The 16675-nt window shown below is 50.5% G+C and overlaps 1 protein-coding gene across 2 annotated transcripts in view; it reads left to right on the top strand.

The window, feature by feature from the left end:
* Positions 1-16675, top strand: part of PLCG2 (phospholipase C gamma 2) — a 188687-nt gene that overhangs the window by 136075 nt on the left and 35937 nt on the right. For both annotated transcript variants that reach the window (XM_033844547.2, XM_033844546.2), the window contains exons 14-21: positions 179-347; positions 3711-3815; positions 5369-5458; positions 6090-6265; positions 7372-7572; positions 8449-8568; positions 12435-12615; positions 14078-14149. In XM_033844547.2, the coding sequence (XP_033700438.1) occupies positions 179-347; positions 3711-3815; positions 5369-5458; positions 6090-6265; positions 7372-7572; positions 8449-8568; positions 12435-12615; positions 14078-14149 (1114 nt within the window). The remainder of the gene's footprint in view (positions 1-178; positions 348-3710; positions 3816-5368; positions 5459-6089; positions 6266-7371; positions 7573-8448; positions 8569-12434; positions 12616-14077; positions 14150-16675) is intronic.

Genomic DNA, 16675 nt, shown 5'->3' with positions numbered 1-16675 from the left:
AGCCCACCCCAGGCTCCATCCTGGCCAAAGTCACTGCTGAGAAGCCCCAGCTGAGTGCTGGCGTGCCCGTAGGCCGAGAGCACAGGGCACGCCCTGGTCCCGGATGCCGGGCCAGGCAGCCCTGCGTGGGCGGCCCGTCCCGCTTGCTGAGCGCCCCTCCCTCCCTCCCCGCCCGCAGCTTCCCCGTGATCCTGTCCATCGAGGAGCACTGCTGCGTGCAGCAGCAGCGCCACATGGCCAGGGTGTTCAAGGAGGCGTTCGGCGACCTGCTGCTGACCAAGCCCACGGAGGCCAGTGCTGACCAGCTGCCGTCGCCCAGCCAGCTGCGGGAGAAGATCATCATCAAGGTAGCGGCCCGGGGCTGCCGCTCACGTGGGGAGAGCCGGCGGCTCGGGGCACGGGCTCCCCGTTCTCCTCGCTGACCTCGCGCCTGACCCGGGCCAGGTCGCTTCACCTCCCGCCGCCTCTGAGTCCTCGCGGTCTGGGGGTTCACCACAGAACCCGCATCGTTCACGTGCTGCGAGCGTAACGCGGAAGGCCGTGTGCGGAGCGCTTGGAACTGCCCTGTCCCACAGCAGGTGCCCCAGAAGTGTTCACTCACTCCCGTGCATTTGTCTTGGCCAGTCTTCACCATGTCCCGCTCTGCGTCAGGCCCTCGTGAGGAGCTGGGGCTGTTTCACCAGGCTCTGTTCTCACCTGGGGGCTGGGCTGGGAGTGAACAGTTGCCCCAGAGGGCTGCATGTACTAGGGGCGACAGGTGGCTGTGGGGAGGGGTGAGTGACGGCTGCACCACAGATGCCAGGAGGGGTGACGTTTGGGCATGTATATCACTAGGGTCAAGAGACCAGACGGACCGTGGCTTTAGTCATGTAAGTTCAAGACTCGATGTGCGGGAGAGTAGTCTAGGAGCTCTGAGCTCTGGTCCGCGAGGCTGTCCGAGGACTCAGGATGTTCTCATCTTGGTCTGCGGTCTCCCAGGGAAGGGGTTTTCGGATGGGGTTCTGCAGACCCCCAGAGAGTCCACAGATAAAACTTGAGAGGTGGTAGCGTGTGAACTTTGGGCAAAAATGGTGTCTCTTGATTAACATGTAGGTGAAACTTAACATTTCCTTCCATTATGAATGTTGGCAACAAGCCGCTTGAGGCTTCGTCACCAGCAGAAATCATGGATAATTTCACAGCACTTCTGCCGTTGTTGCCAATATCTCAAGATAACGTGTGCTCGTCACTACTTTAAAACTATGATGGTTATTACATCTGCCTGTAGATCTTTTGGAAGATGTTAGTAAAGAAGTACATGTATTCGTATATTGCAAGTATTTTTTATTTACTTGGTAGCTGTATTTCGATATAATTGGATTCTCCTTTCATTTTATGCATTATAAACATTATTCTGAGAAAGGCATCCGTAGTCTTCCCCAGACTTCAGAGGGGGTCCATGCCACAGAACTGGCAAAGGCTCTGCCGTAGGGGGCACTGTCCTTGCGTGTGGTCCATGCTGGGTTGCAAGGCACATTGAGCTCCAGCTCGTAGAAACGGGAATGTGAGGGGTCCAGGGCGAGTGATTCCTGGTAAGCAGGTGGGACATCAGTTGGACAGTCCTGGGCTGTTGTGTCCAGTGCGTGAGAACTTAGTCACATGACCGCACCATCTGCAGGGGCTGACTCTAACTGGGCAGCCGTCGGTGGGAGGAGCGGCGTGGATTTCAGTGACAGCTGGCAGGTTCGTAGGAAGGACAGAAAGGGATTTACCAGGCAGAGAAGGGAGAAGGCCCTTCGGCTTCGGGGATGACATCCATGAAGGTGGGGTAGTGTGAACGCATGGTATGTTCCCTAGATTGTCACTGGACCACTAAGATGCATTGGGGATATTTCCTACATGCCAGGAGATCACGGTCTTCTAGGGAGACAAACCGCTTGACAGAGAAACACCAAATTGTGAGGGGGCTTTGGCTGAGGCCCATCCAGAGAGGAGGAGGCTGGTGCCCTCAGGGATCAAAGCACCAGCATATTTGGAGAAATCGGCTAAGATCCCGGGGCAGGTTCCGCTGAGACGCTCAGGGAAGCTTCCAGCGTGAGGAAGGTGGGATGAGAGGCAGAGGGTGCTTGGCCGGGCTGGGGAGGTGTCCAGGGCTCCTCAGGTTTGGCAGTCAGTCTTCAGGGAACCTCGTTGCATCTCTCTGTTCCCGGCTCTCCCGTGGCTTCCCTCGGTTTCTGTTAGAACAGCTCTCTGCGTGTCCCCATGTATTTTCCAGCGCTTGTTTTAGGGTGTGAAGACTCCTTTTAGAGCTCCCACTGCCCCACCTGTGGTACCTCTTGGTTCAGCCCTTTCAATTTCAGGGAAAAGGGGTGGACGTAGCATTTGTGACGTGATCACTGAGTGCCACACACTGGGCTGGGCACGGTCGTCAGTGTTATTCAGTCTCACGGCAGACCTGCAGGACTGATAATCCCGGGCCCCCAGCCCACCTGACAGGTGAGGACCCTGAGGTCTAGAGGTTGACTCAGCTGAGGTTACACAGTTAGTTCCTGCCAAAGATGGAACAAAATGGAACATTTATGTCGTGCTGCACTATCTACAGGTATCCTACACGCCCACTGCCTTACGGGACAGGGGGGCTATGTTACCCCCATTTAAAAAATATATTTATTTATTTATTTGGCTGCGCTGGGTCTTCGTTGCGGCATGTGGGATCTTCAGTTGTGGCATGTGGGATCTTTAGTTGCGGCATGCGGTATCTTAGTCGTAGCATGCGAACTCTTAGCTGTGGCGTGTGGGATCTAGCTCCCTGACCAGGGATCTAACCCAGGCCCCCTGCGTTGGGAGTGCGGAGTCTTAGCCACTGGGCCACCGGGGAAGTCCCTGTTACCCCCATTTTACAGGGCAAGTCACTGAGACAGATGGTCATGCACCCAAGGCCACACAGCGAGGAAGGTGATAGGCCCTGAATTCAAGCCCAGGTCTGACTCCCAATCCTGAGCTCCCTCCACCAGGTCACCACAACTGGGACTTATCAAGGCTAGTCCACATGGGCAGTCAGTGAACTCGCCCAGGTGGCCGTTGTCGTAATCATCCTCTTAGGCTTGCAGATGAGACATGAGAGGTTCAGAGAGGTGCGGCCACCTGCTCAGGGTCACACAGCCGATACAGCAGCAGCAGTGCTGTTTGCACCCAGGTCTTCTAAATCTGCATCCCCAGTGTGCCTTCCACTGCCCTGCACAGCCTGTGCCCATGGGCTGGCTGTGATCTTGCCTTGCCCTCTGTGTGCTGGAGAATGCGGGCGCATCATTGATTCATTGAATATTTATCGAGCGCTATCTGCTAACCTAGTGCAGGAGGTTCAACAGGGAACAAAACAAAGTCCCTGCCCTCATGGGGCTTATAATCTAGCAGGGAAGACAGACAGAAGACAGATAGATACGTAGATACACTTAGGCTAAAGAGCGTGAAGATGAACTGCCAGGGGCTAGAGAGTGGCAGGGGTGGGAGGGGGAGTGTGGGCTGTTTTTAGGGAAGCTCCTCTGAGGAGGTGACGCCGAGCACAGAGCGCAGTGTAGTGAGAGAGAAGCCGGGCAGAGAGAACAGACAGTGCAAAGGCCCTGAGGTGGGACGATCCGGTGGATGCCTGGCTGATGTGAATGAACGTTTGCTGGCTCACAGATCCTAACCTGGGTCTTAGGGAGACAGGCTTTGTGTATTTTTCCCCTCAGCATAAGAAGCTGGGCCCCCGAGGTGACGTGGATGTCAACGTGGAGGACAAGAAAGATGAACACAGGCAGCAGGGTGAACTGTACATGTGGGATTCTATCGACCAGGTGCGTCTTCTCGCGCCCCTTCTCAGAGCCCTGAATGTGTTACGGCCTGCTGGAGAGCTCCGGGAGGATTCCTGTCTCACTCCCACTTTGTGCCAAGTGAATTTGTCATTTTAAGGAAACTATTTTTCTTTTGCATCATGAGTGTTTTATTTTGAAGTAGTTTTATATTCAATGTAACATACTCTAGATTCTCACACACATACAAGCACAGAGAGTTCTCATACGTGCTTCACCCAGTTTCCCCAAATAGTAACATCCTCTGTAACCAGAGTATAATTATCATAACGAGGAATTGAACATTGGGCACAATACTACCAACTAATTTGTGGACCTCATTCCAGTTTGTCCACTCATGTCCTTTTTCTGACCCAGGATGCAATCTCGGATGTGATAATGCAGTTCGTTGTCCTAACCCCTTAAGTGTCCTCCAATCTGAGGCAGTTCCACTGGAAACATTATTACTGTTATTTTTGGCCGAGCCACGTGGCTTGCAGGATCTTAGTTCCCCTGACCAGGGATCCAACCCGGGACCCCCTGCAGGGGAAGCGCAGAGTCCTAACCACTGGACCGCCAGGGGAGTCCCAAGGAAACATTATTTTTTGATGGGAATGAGGCATTTTGAATGTTAATGCCACTTCTCATATCCCATAACGTAACATGGCAATCTATTTGAGTAGGTATTGATCAATTCATTGATTCACTGCTTGAAGTGTATTTGATTTACAATGGTGTGTTAGTTTCAGGTGTGCAGCAAAGTGATTCAGTTATATATATATATGTATGTATTTCAGATTATTTTCCATTATAGGTTATTACAAGATACTGAATATAGTTCCCTGTGCTATACAGTAGGTCCTGTTGCTTATCTATTTTATGTGTAGTAGTTTGTATCTGTTAATCCCATATTCCTAATGTATTCCTCCCCCCAACGTTCCCCTTTGGTAACCCTAAGCTTGTTTTCCGTCTGTGAGTCTGCTTCTGTTTTGTGTTTAGGTTCATTTGCATTATTTTTTAGATTCTACATATTAAGTGGTATCATGTTATGTTTGTCTTTCTGCATTTGAGTATGTTTTTACATGTCTATTCTTATATTCTAGGAATAAAAATTAAAAATGGTTGAAATTTAAATATAGAATGAAGTCACATTTAAATGTTGAAGAAAGGGTCTCTAGACAGGCTGGCTGAGAAATCCTGAAAGTCTTAAAAAATGGGTGAAATAGAAAAAGACAGTCGTGAGGACACACACACAGAAAACAATCCCATCATTCGTAAAAGCCTTCAGATTAAAGGAATACAGTACTACGTTGTGTCTACCCGTAGACACCCTGAATAAAGAAGCCCTGAAAATGCCAGAAGAACCCCAGAATAAATAGATGCTTTAAAAGAAATGTCTCACAGGGGATCGAATTCTGTGAAACCACCATAAATGGCTCCAAGAGTGGGAAAGGCGAGTCCCCAGTGGATGCTGGGGTGATGCCAGGCAGGGGCCTTGGGCCTCAGAGTTGATGGAGCAGAGACTTTGGGGAAGCCCTAACGCTGGTTTCACTTTGTAGAAATGGACTCGGCACTACTGTGCCATTGCTGATGCCAAGCTGTCCTTCAGCGATGACATTGAACAGACTATGGAAGATGAACAGCCCCCGGTAGGTGGACACCTCCTGTAATGCTGCTCTCACCCGGTGGCCGGCAGGCCTGGACATGCTCAGTCCAAGGAGCTGCCTCTTCGGGTACCAAGGCTTGCCTGGCTCTTCTCGGATTGGCTGGCTGGCCCATGTGCTTAGCCAGTGAGGTTCAGGTGTCTTTCCTGCTCTCTGAAAGGCGTACTTGGCCTGTGCTCCCTGGGGAGGATGGGGACATTTGGATGTTCTGTCCAGCCTTACCCACTAGCCTGTTCCTGGCTCTGCTGCCCTCCCCCCCGGGGCTGCTGGTCATCCTTGGTACTGTCCCTTGAGTGCAGCCCCCACGGTATTATGGCTCTCAGGCTTCCTGTACAGTAGAGTTGAGGGCTGTACTGGGGACCCCTTATCCCGGGACTCAGAACTCCAGGAGGCCACCACAAATGGGGAGGTGTCAGGAGTAGGTGGCTGGAGGGTGGGGAGGGCAGTGGAGGCTGGCTTCCCAGACCTCTCGGGGTAAAAGTGAGCTGAGGCCGTTTTTGATCTGTTACCCAGTCCAGTCTGTTATTCAGGAATCAGCATACACCGAGGGACTAGCCTGATGATACTGGGGGTCTGGTCCGGGTTTTCAGAAACCCCTCCTCTCTTTGCGGCCCAGGATATAGCCCCCACGGAGCTGCATTTCGGGGAGAAGTGGTTCCACAAGAAGGTGGAGAAGAGGACAAGCGCCGAGAAGCTGCTGCAGGAATACTGCGCCGAGACGGGGGGCAAGGATGGGACCTTCTTGGTGCGGGAGAGCGAGACGTACCCCAATGACTACACCCTGTCCTTCTGGTAATGGCCGTCTTCCCCGGGGCACGCACCTTCTCCTCGCAGCTGGTGGGGTGGGGTGCCGTGAGGCAAGTGGTGGCAGCTTAGGCCAGACTTGAGTGGGGCTGGGCTGGAAACCCAGACTTTATTTAGTGAGCTGTGTGGGGCAAGACTTGGGTGAGGGCCCCCAAACTTAGTCAACAAGATTAGCGATATTTCAGTGCAACATTTAAAATTGTAAAGTGGCCTTACGGAACTGTGGGTGAGGCTGTATTGACTCATCATTGACTCAGTCACTCAGTCATCTGTGCATGAATTCATCAAAAGATATTTATTTATTGGGTACTTGCTCTGTGCTAGGCACAGTGACTTAGCAGTGACAGACAGACAGGGTCCTTGTCCTGATGGAGATTAGAGTTTCAGGAGGGAGATGAACAGTGGAAAAGTAATCAGGCAGATGATACATAATTCTCGTTGTGACATGTGCAGTGGGAAAAGCGCAAGACGTTATGAAAGTCTGTAAGAGGGGTCTAGTGTGATGTTGGGAGAATAATCCAGGAAGACTTCCTGAAAGAAGTGGTGTTTAAATTGAGACCTGAAGGATAAAAGTTCTAATATTAACAACATACAAATAATCGCGACAGCTAACGCCTGTAAGATGCTTACCAGGTACCAGGCAGCGTTCCGAGCACATGCTGTGTGTGATCTCGTTTCATCCTCAGGACATCTCTGTGAGGAGGATACTATCATTGTCCCTGTTGGACCACTAGGGTAATAATAGGGAGACTCAGAGAGGACAGGTCACTTGTTCACCGTCACTTAGCTCCTCAGTGGCAGAGTCAGGATTGGAACCTAGGCTGTCTGGCTCCAGAGGAACAGTTACGTAGGTAAAAGGGGACGGCGGGTAGAGGAAGTAGGTAGAATGGTCTGGAATCCAGCCCCAAGGACCAACTTGTGTGAAAGCACTGGGCCGGTGCTAAGAGCAGACGGAGGCTTGTGTGGCCGCATGTAGCGTCCACTCCTGGGGCCCCCGGCTGCAGCTGTGGCCCACCCTGTGCTCTCTGCCGTACCGGCTGCGGGAAGGGCCAGCCGGCCGGGCCTGGGCTCTGACGTGGTCCCTCTCCCGGCAGGCGGTCGGGCCGCGTCCAGCACTGCCGGATCCGCTCCACCATGGAGGGCGGGACCCTGAAGTATTACCTGACTGACAACCTCATGTTCACCAGCATCTATGCCCTCATCCAGCACTACAGCGAGACGCACCTGCGCTGTGCCGAGTTCGAGCTCCGACTCACCGACCCAGTTCCCAACCCCAGCCCGCACGAGTCGAAGCCGTACGTGTGCCCTGTGCTCTGGGGGCGCGACTGCGTTCACGGATCAGAAACACCAGCCTGGAGGGTGTGCTGGGGCCCAGATTCCCACGGGGCGCCTCACCCGGGCCCACCGGGGTGTCTTGCAGTTCCCCAGGGCAGCCGCTGTCCAGTTACCTATGGCCTGTTTCTCTCTCCTCTCCCTCTCCCTCTCCTTTCCTTTCTTCTCCTTTATCTTCGTGGTCGTGAGGTCTTGAGCGTTGATTTTCAGAGATAATTTTGGCCTGGTGTTACTGTTTTCTGTCCAAGCTCGTTCCTTTTGGTCTGAAAGCGAAAAAATAATTGTCAAGTGAGTATCAGTTAGGCCTCGCAAAGGGTTGACTAGCTGTGAGAAGCAAAGAGTAATTTTTAAGCAGAAGGCCGCTCAAATGCACGTTTCACGGGAGGCCATGTAGCTATGACACCTTTATTTTTTACTTTTCTTGTCCATATTCAGATGGATTGCCATAAAACTTGCTATTTCACATCTTTAAAAACAACCTAAAAACCCTATTCCCTATCTTTTCTGCCTCTGCTGTTCTGAGACACTGTGGTGACTGTGCCACCCTCTGTTGCTTGGGTCGGGGGTGGGGGGGTCGGGGTGGGTAAAGATGTAAGTTGATTTATTCGCTTATGCTCCAAGCAGACCCGCTACATGAACGCTTCACCCAAACTGTGTCTGGGTGATCTTTTTAAAAACTTCTGTCTTCAGAGGTGATTTCGGAAGCGGAGGCCCACTGTGTAATTTCCGTGGTGGGTTCCAGGGCCGTGTCTCAGGCATCCCGGGAACCCACCGTTTCCTCCTCTGCTGCCGGTCTCAGCGGCCTCTCCCTTGGCCATTTTCCCGGCCCTGTGCTGCAGGTGGTACTATGACGGGCTGAGCCGTGGAGAAGCGGAGGACATGCTGATGAGGGTTCCCCGGGATGGGGCCTTCCTGATCCGGAAGCGGGAAGGTTCTGACTCCTACGCCATCACCTTCAGGTAGGTGCACGGGCTGGAGCCCACTGTGTGCTCTGCAGAGACGGCTTGGGAAGGGCAGGTGTGGAGAACAAAGGGGGAACTGCAGGTGGAGGCTGAGCTCTGTGTCCTCCGCCCAGGGTGTCTGTCAACCACGACGATGGCGATAGTAAAGAGCGAGAGCAGACCATACTGACGTGTGCTTTCAGTGTGCTGGGCGCTGGTCTGTATTCTCAGGAGCATTGTGTTTTATATTAATTCATCTCATCTTCCAACGACTGTGGGATCAGCATGACCGTGATCCCTACTTTTCAGAGGAGGAAACTGAGGCACAGGGAGATTAAATAACCTGCTTGAAACAAGCAGTCTGTGAGTGGTGGAGCTGGAATTCGAACCCAGGCAGCCCTGGCAACCCAGATGGGTGATGTTGTAGATGTTGTTTCCTCCCATCCACAGTTGACACCCCACTGCCAGTGGTTGTATGGACCAACCATTTCTAGGACTGTGGTTCTCTACGTTAATTCTACCCCAAGATGTCCAATTCCTCCAATTTCTACCAACAGCAATGTGAGGGAGGTTCAGACCCAGTTCGTCATACTTTCCCTCCATCTCCCCATTTTCAGGGTTTCCCTGTGTATTCTTGATGATGGTAATAGAAAGCTGGCTACCAGATATTGAGTTCCTAACTGATGTTTGGGACACTGGGCTGCCTTCAAGGCCTCACCTGTTCGAGGCCATCACTGTAGCCCATGAGGGGTAGATCCAGTTACTACAAGTAAGGAAAGGGAGGCCCAGAGAGGTTAATTGACCTGTCTAAAGCCACACAGCCTCATCCTAGGCTGAGTCAGGGTTTCAGACTCAGGCCTGTCCTCCTCCAGAGCCTGCGTGCTTTACTGTGAGGTCTAAGCAAGAGGCTTGTGGGCCAAATTGGGCCTCTGGGTGTTTTGCTCAGCCTGCACGGTGATGTTAAAAACGGAGAAGCTTTACCTGGAAATTCAGATTGCTTCTCATGAGAAATGGAAGGAGTTGGAAGCTCTGGGCCCACGGTTCCCCGTGGTGAAGGTGGTTACCGGCTGCATAGTCGGGGCCCTGGTGTGCCAGCCTGCTCCTGTCCTCCCTTTCCTGTTGCCCTCACCCATCCCCCTTGGCTACTGTTCCAGTCTGCCCCCCATCCCCCCATTAGCCCTGAGCTGCCTTCTTGGGGGTGGTGATGGTCATTATCACTGCTGTTTATTGAGGACCTACTGTGTGCCAGCTCCATCCAGCGTGGCTCTTTTGTGCTTTGTGCCGCCAACAGAGGGGTGTCTTTGCTCTTTTCCCCACAACTCTTTACAGTGCCTGCTACCCCTGGATGGGAGTTGAATGTGTTCAATTGAATCTGTGCTGTACCAGGCACTGGGCTGGACGTTGGGGGTCGCATTGTGCTATAGTCTGTCGTCAGTCGGGGTGCTTCTGGGTGCAAGGGACAGAAACCAAACTCTGTGGCTGAAAGAAAAAAGGTGGGGATTTAGTGGCTACAGGCTGAGAGGCCCAAGAGGTGAAACTGGCCTCCAACACACTCGGATACAAGCCTCGTCTGTGACCCTCAGGAGACTAGCTCTGAGCATCTCGGTGTTACGCTCCATTGGCTCTGTTCTCACTTTACCTTGAGGTGCCAGGACAGCGTCCACAGAGAGGATGAGTCCTGTGAGGTACTCCCACTGGCCCCTGCTTGAGCCCGGTAACTTGATTCTGATTGGGCACCTTCAAGCTGGCGATGAGGCTGGGGTCACTGGAAATGCATGGATGAAGCGGCGGGCTCCCAGATTGATACTCAGCTTATATACATCCACCGTGTTCTGCTTGCACATCTGTCCTCCCCATGAGGTTGGAGGCACCCTGAGAGCTGGAGGTTTTCTCTTTTAGAAATCAATAAATGTTTGATAAGCCCCTGCTCTGGGTCAGGTCTAGAAATTCAGGAGCGATAAAAACAGCCCAGCCCTTGCTCTCATGAGGCCAGTGGTCTGCTGGGGATGAGAGGTGTCATCACAGAACTTACAAGTGACTCCCCTTCTTCCTTCCTCCCTCCCCCCATATATCTGTGGGGGTAGTTCTTCTGTACCAGGCGCCGTTCTAGGCCCTGGGAACATATACTAACCTTCCGTATAGATTTCCACAGGAGGGAAGTGTCTGCTTTCAAATCCATGCAAAGAGACGAGGTTGTTTTCTGGGTGTGAGTGGTGGGAGGCGCCCCTCCATGGGATGAGGGGCTTCATCGCGAAGCTAAGCCCTCAGGCGTTAGTGTTCACTGGCTCATAGCAACACACTCCGGGAGGCTCATACTCCAGCCCTGTTCTCCCCTTTCGATTGTTCTGTCTCCCAGGGAAGTTATGGCTTGGCTGTGTATATTTTCCCAACCATCCATTTCTTTAGTTTCTTCTGGGTGCCAGACACCTTGCAAGGGGCTTACCCTGGGTTACCTAACAGACAGCAGTCCTGACACTTACCTTGAGACAGAAGCTGTGCATCCCCAGATCTGTGGATGAAGAAACTGAGGCTCAGGGAGGTTCCCTGGGGCAGAACCTGACTGATGCTCTTAACCTCGGTACCCCAGAGCCTCCCTGCCCTGTGGAGCTTTTGTATAAAGTTTTAAAATTAATTCTTCACTACGTAAGTATATTAGCCTTATAAAAAATTAAGATACTGCAGTGAAAGCTAAAGCCCCCTATGGTCTTTGCCATCTCAATCTTTGTTTTGGTAGAAAGCACAGTTTTGTAACTAGCGTCTCCATCAAGACTCAAAAAAAATTTTTTTTTACACACATATGTATGTACCTGTGGGAAATATATAGCACCATTCTGTTAGTGGTATTTTGTTCCGTTAAAAAAAATACAAATAGGATCATACTATAGCTGCATTCTGCAACTTGTTTTATTTACTCAGCAGTATTTCTTTTCTTTTTTAAAATAAATATTTAATAAAATATCATTGCACGTAAGCTACTGAAGAAGTAGTCTCCTAGCATTTTTTTTTTAAAAATAGGAGTTTTGGAAGAAATGGCTTAACGGGATGTATTTTTTAAAACAGTAAAAAATGTCTGTTAAGGTGCAAAATTTTTAAGAGAAGTAGTTTGAGCATAGTAACTATTTCTGTTGCAGTTTTCAAGTGCTCTTGGCTGTAAAGTTAGGGTCAAACTTACTGTCACAGATATTTCTGTTCTTGCTGATAAAAGCTAGTAAGACTGAGGATTCTATTTTCTTTTGGATTTTTTTCTGCCTATTGTTTCAAATAGGTGAGGAAATAAAAGATTTGTTTCCCCTTTTGGAAAAAAAAATTCCATTTGTGCACTAGTTGGACCACTAAAGATAAGATTTAAGGATTTGGGCATCAAGTCCCAGAGTTCTCGAGTAGAGATGGGCTAATGTTTTCTATAAAGGATCAAAGGATAAATATTTTAGGCCTTGCAGGCCAGTTGGTCTCTGTTGCAACTGCTCAGCTCTGCCGTTGCAGAGTGAAAGCAGCCACAGGCAGTAAAACAGATGAACATGGCTGTGCGTCAATAAAACTTTATTTACAAAAACAGGAGAGGGGGGTGGATTTAATCTGTGGGCCATAGTTTTCTGGCCCTGATCTGGACACTGGGGTGTTCTGTAGTCAAGTCCTATAGTTGGGGAGGAAGGGAAGGGCCAGAGGAGCTATAGCTGTTGAGTCACTCTGAAGTGTTTCTTCTGAGGTACCGGTTCTTCTGTATCTGATTTGCAAAGACCTACATCCTTGTATTCCATGGGAGGGCTGTGTGCTCTTCATTTATTTGGTCCCCTAGGTTGGATGACTAGGTTGTTTCTAATTGGTGGGCTTATATGGCCACCATCTGGCTGCCAGGATGTCAGCACCATGTGGTCTCCCCCCAGGGCCAGGGGCAAGGTGAAGCACTGTCGCATCAACCGGGACGGCCGGCACTTCGTGCTGGGCACCTCTGCCTACTTCGAGAGCCTCGTGGAGCTGGTCAGCTACTACGAGAAGCACGCACTCTACCGGAAGATGAAACTGCGCTACCCCGTGACCCCCGAGCTCCTGGAGCGCTACAATATGGTAGGTGGTTGACTCACTCGAGATTGGGTGGAATATCTTGTCTGAGGTTACGATTCATCTGTTTGTTCATTCAGCAAACCTTTCCTGAGCACTTACGTGTGTCCCACACGGCTCTACGTCCAACAGCGTGGACAAAGACCCTGCCCTTGGGCTCTTACAGTCTAGTGTAGGGGAGACAGACAACAAATGAAATTTAAAAAAATATACAGAGCATGTATCAGCTGGTGGGTGATAAGTGCTATGGAGAAAAACACACTGAGCAGGTGAATAAGTGGATAGAGCGATGGGGAAGGGGCTGCACTTCTCAAGGGTGCCCGGGAAGATCTCGCTGACAAGGAGACATGTGGGCAGACACAGGAGGTGGAGGAGGGAGCCCGCAGCTATGAGGAAGAAGAAAGAACAGCCAGTGCAAAGGTCCTGAGGTGAGAGCGTGCCTGAAGGCACAGAAAGGAAGCTGCTGTGGCTGGTGAGTGAGCCAGGGCGGGGGCAGAACTAAATAAGGATAGAACTGGGTGGTGTAGGGCCACTGTGAGACACGGGCTTTTATTCTGAGCCGTTGGGAGGGTTCTGAGCAGACAAGACAGCCGATCTGATTACCATGTCTCAGTTCCTATCAGATAGAGTCATTAACTTACTGAAAAGAGATTTACTGTGCACCAACCATGTGCCAGAAACTGTTCTAGATACTGGGAGTATGGTGGAATACCATAGGCCGCTGGGAAATTTGGGCTCTAGAAAAGGGAGCTGGTGACACACACGCACCGGGCAGGGTGAGTTACAACGAAGAAGAGAAAACAGGATGGTGTGCTAAGGGATGGGGCACTTCGTTAGACTGGGGCCACAGAGGTGGGAGCAGGCCTCCTGCAGAGGGTGAGAAGGGAGCCCAGGGAGCAGACTGGCCGGGAAGCTGTGCAGAGGCCAGTTCCGGGGGTGGGGGAGCAGGGGTGCACGAGACGGGAATGTGGCTGGTGGGGCTAAAGGCCAGTGAGAGAGGCAGAGGAAGGGCAGGAGGGATCTTCAGTGTGTGCTGGTGGAGGTTTACCCACCTCTCTGTGAAACAAAGCCCTGGTTTGTGGCATCTGCCAATTTCTGTGGTGTAAATACTCCCACGGTGGCCAGCGTCAAGCTGGTGACGTTGAGTGGCGGTCAGGAAGAGCGGTGAGCTCGCTCCAGCACACCACTGGATCTCAGGGTGTGTGTTTTTTTCTTACGTAGGAGCACAGTGCCTGGCACAGTGTAGGCCCACATGGGGGCCGCTCTCATTTTGGGGTAAAATTTCCAAGTTTTGGGGAACTTCTTAATAGCTTTTTACTGTCTCCACCTGCAAGGTGAGTAAACTGTGAGGTTTCAGCTCTTCTCCTAGAGAGCAGGAAACCACAAAGGTGCGTAGCATCCTTGTTCTAAGGAAGGGCTGTCCCGGGAGCTTGGACGGCTCCATTTATTTTTCTCTCTTCTTTTTCAGGAAAGAGATATAAACTCCCTCTATGACGTCAGCAGGATGTATGTGGATCCCAGTGAAATCAGTCCTTCCATGGTACGGTGCCAAACTTCCAATTCACGCTATTCCTTAGTCACTAGATTGACATGGGGCCCACCCCCAAGTTAAAAGAGGGTAAGGGAGCATTTTGGAAAACTTGGCCCCCCAAAATGTTTTTTTGAGAAGAAACTGATGATTGACAATACGACATCTAGTTTCAGGGAATAGGTTAATAGAATTCCATCCAAACGCGACGGTGTTTTGCTAAAATTCTGAAGTTTGATGAACCACCTTTGGGCCACACAGCTTCTAATTAAAAATCTTTCACATGTTTCTTGCTGAGTGACTGAGCCTGTGGTGTTCATAAATTCATTTGGTTCAGTGACCTCTTTGCAGTGCAAACGGTATCTTACATTCCCACCCCAGCTGCTCTGTAATTTCATGCAGGTGGGCCTGGATTTTTACTGTTAGCCTGCAGCTCCTGGTTTCATCTCAAATTCAGTTTGAGCCTGCGGCGAATTTTCTGTTTGGGGGGCTGTCTGGTACACGATTAGTGTACAGTTCTCACTTAGGAAGGGGCCCAGCTGGTGGGCTCTGTAGAAATCCAGAGAGAAAGTTGTTTAAACTTATAATCCTTGGCCAATGCAAATCCCTTTCAGCAAGAAGTGAAGTCTTGAAAAGTTGTGGGTGAATGGAACTGGGTGTGAAAGGCATTAGGGGACTTGGCTAAATAGCAAAAACTTTTATTAGAAGTGACAGATGCTTTGGTTATGAGAATGACATGGCCTCATGTCAGCCAGGTGTCAGGGTTTGGTGGAGGCCACGGTAAACTGGGGACACACAGCCCATCTCAAGGGCAGCCGCCTCCCGTTAGGAGTCGATGGCTGCCTTTCCAGAGATCAGGCTGGGTCTTCTGATTTCTCGAGACAAGCCAGTAATCTGGATGTTTGAGGTGAAATCTCCCCATTATAAAATCCTGGCAACTAAACCAAGTTGTAGAGAAAGTCTTCCTACACTCAGTGAGCCAAGTAAGACATGATTGTATGCAGAATTTGATCGCAAGCTGCCAGACCATGGTGAGTGCTTCAAAATAAAATTATTATTACTGTGACTGAAAAAATGATGTAACAATTAAAGAAAACACTTGCAAAGCAAGAAAAAGAACCAGCCCTGGTCTCACCATCCCAGTGCAGTAGCTGTCTGCGTCTCTGGGTGTTCCGTCCCTTCTCGTCTTTGTCCGCGTGGAGGTGTATTTTAGCGTCACCACCACCAGCACCTGCCATTTTTATTCTGCTTTGTACACCTGCTGCTTGGCCACAGGTTGAGTTTCTCCACTGCTAAGCTACTTAATGACCATTTTTGTTTAACCTGGTAAGCCAGGCAATTTAGATGAAGTACATGGACTGGAATTTTAACTTAAAAAGAGAGTGTGTTTTATGCTGTAGAATATTCTGGGTAACTGTGCCCATTTGGCTGTGTCCCCATCAGTGGCCATTTGGGCATTGTTTCTAGGCTGCGCTCTTCTCATTAACACTAAACTGAACTTGCTCACCTGTGAGGCTTTGTATCTTTTGCTTTATGTCCTTTAAATGAGCTCTTAGAACTGGAGTGATTAGATCAGTAATAACAGCTAACACATACTGATGACCACAGAGCGAGCATCGTTCTAAGCACATGATGGCTCATTATTCCTCATAACAGCCCCAGGCATTAGGTACCATTTTTGTGCCCATTGTACAGATGAGGAAACTGAGGTACACAGTGGTTGAATAATTGCTGAGGAAGGTGTGGAGCTGGGATTTGGGTGCTCCCAGGAGTGCACTCTTAGCCAGTTTGCTGTGCCACATGCCCGCTTGGTCATCCAGTGGTGGTTCATTTCTCGAGTTCATGAGGGACCTGACATGAGGACCTCTCCTGCCATCTGTCAGGCTGGAGACTTGCTCCTTTGGAAGCCGTTATATGGCCCCCCCGCCCCCCGCCACTGGCTATACCTTCCTTGTGGCCTTGGAGTCTGGCAGTGACCTGTAGGATTTCATGGGGTCAGATGTGGCTCTGGTCCTTAAGTCTGCCCTTGAAGCAGGATGCACAGGTAGAGCCTGCACTGTTTGCAGGTGGGCGAGTCAAGGGCGAAAGCTCTGGTGGGAGGTTCCTACGGCAAAGTTCATAAAACCCACATTGCTTCTTATGGAACATCACGAACTATGGCAGTAACTCATATTAATGGGTTCTTTCTCTGCTCAGTCACTTACCAGTTGGTTGACTTTGGGCAAGGATACTTCTTTGTGTACCTCTGTGTACCTCTACTTCCTCATCTGTAAAACAGGATATACTCCTACTGCTTACCTACCTGTTAGGGTTGTTGTGAGGATTAAGGAGATACTATAGATAAAAGGCCTAGAACAGGGCTTTGACTAAGAAATGCTAGCTCTTGTCATTTTTATCCTTTCGTGCATTCTCTCATTTAATAGTCTCAGTGACCCTGTGAAGTATGTAAAGTTTTAATTCCTGTTTCACAGATGGGGAAACTGAGGCTGAGAGCGCCTCAAGATTATAGAGCTGGTAAGGAAGGGGCAAACCAAGGAT

Source organism: Tursiops truncatus, chromosome 19, assembly GCF_011762595.2.
Source record: "Tursiops truncatus isolate mTurTru1 chromosome 19, mTurTru1.mat.Y, whole genome shotgun sequence".
Taxonomy (NCBI): domain Eukaryota; kingdom Metazoa; phylum Chordata; class Mammalia; order Artiodactyla; family Delphinidae; genus Tursiops; species Tursiops truncatus.
Note: the sequence above shows the minus strand (reverse complement) of the source record. Positions and strands in the feature narration are given on the sequence as shown.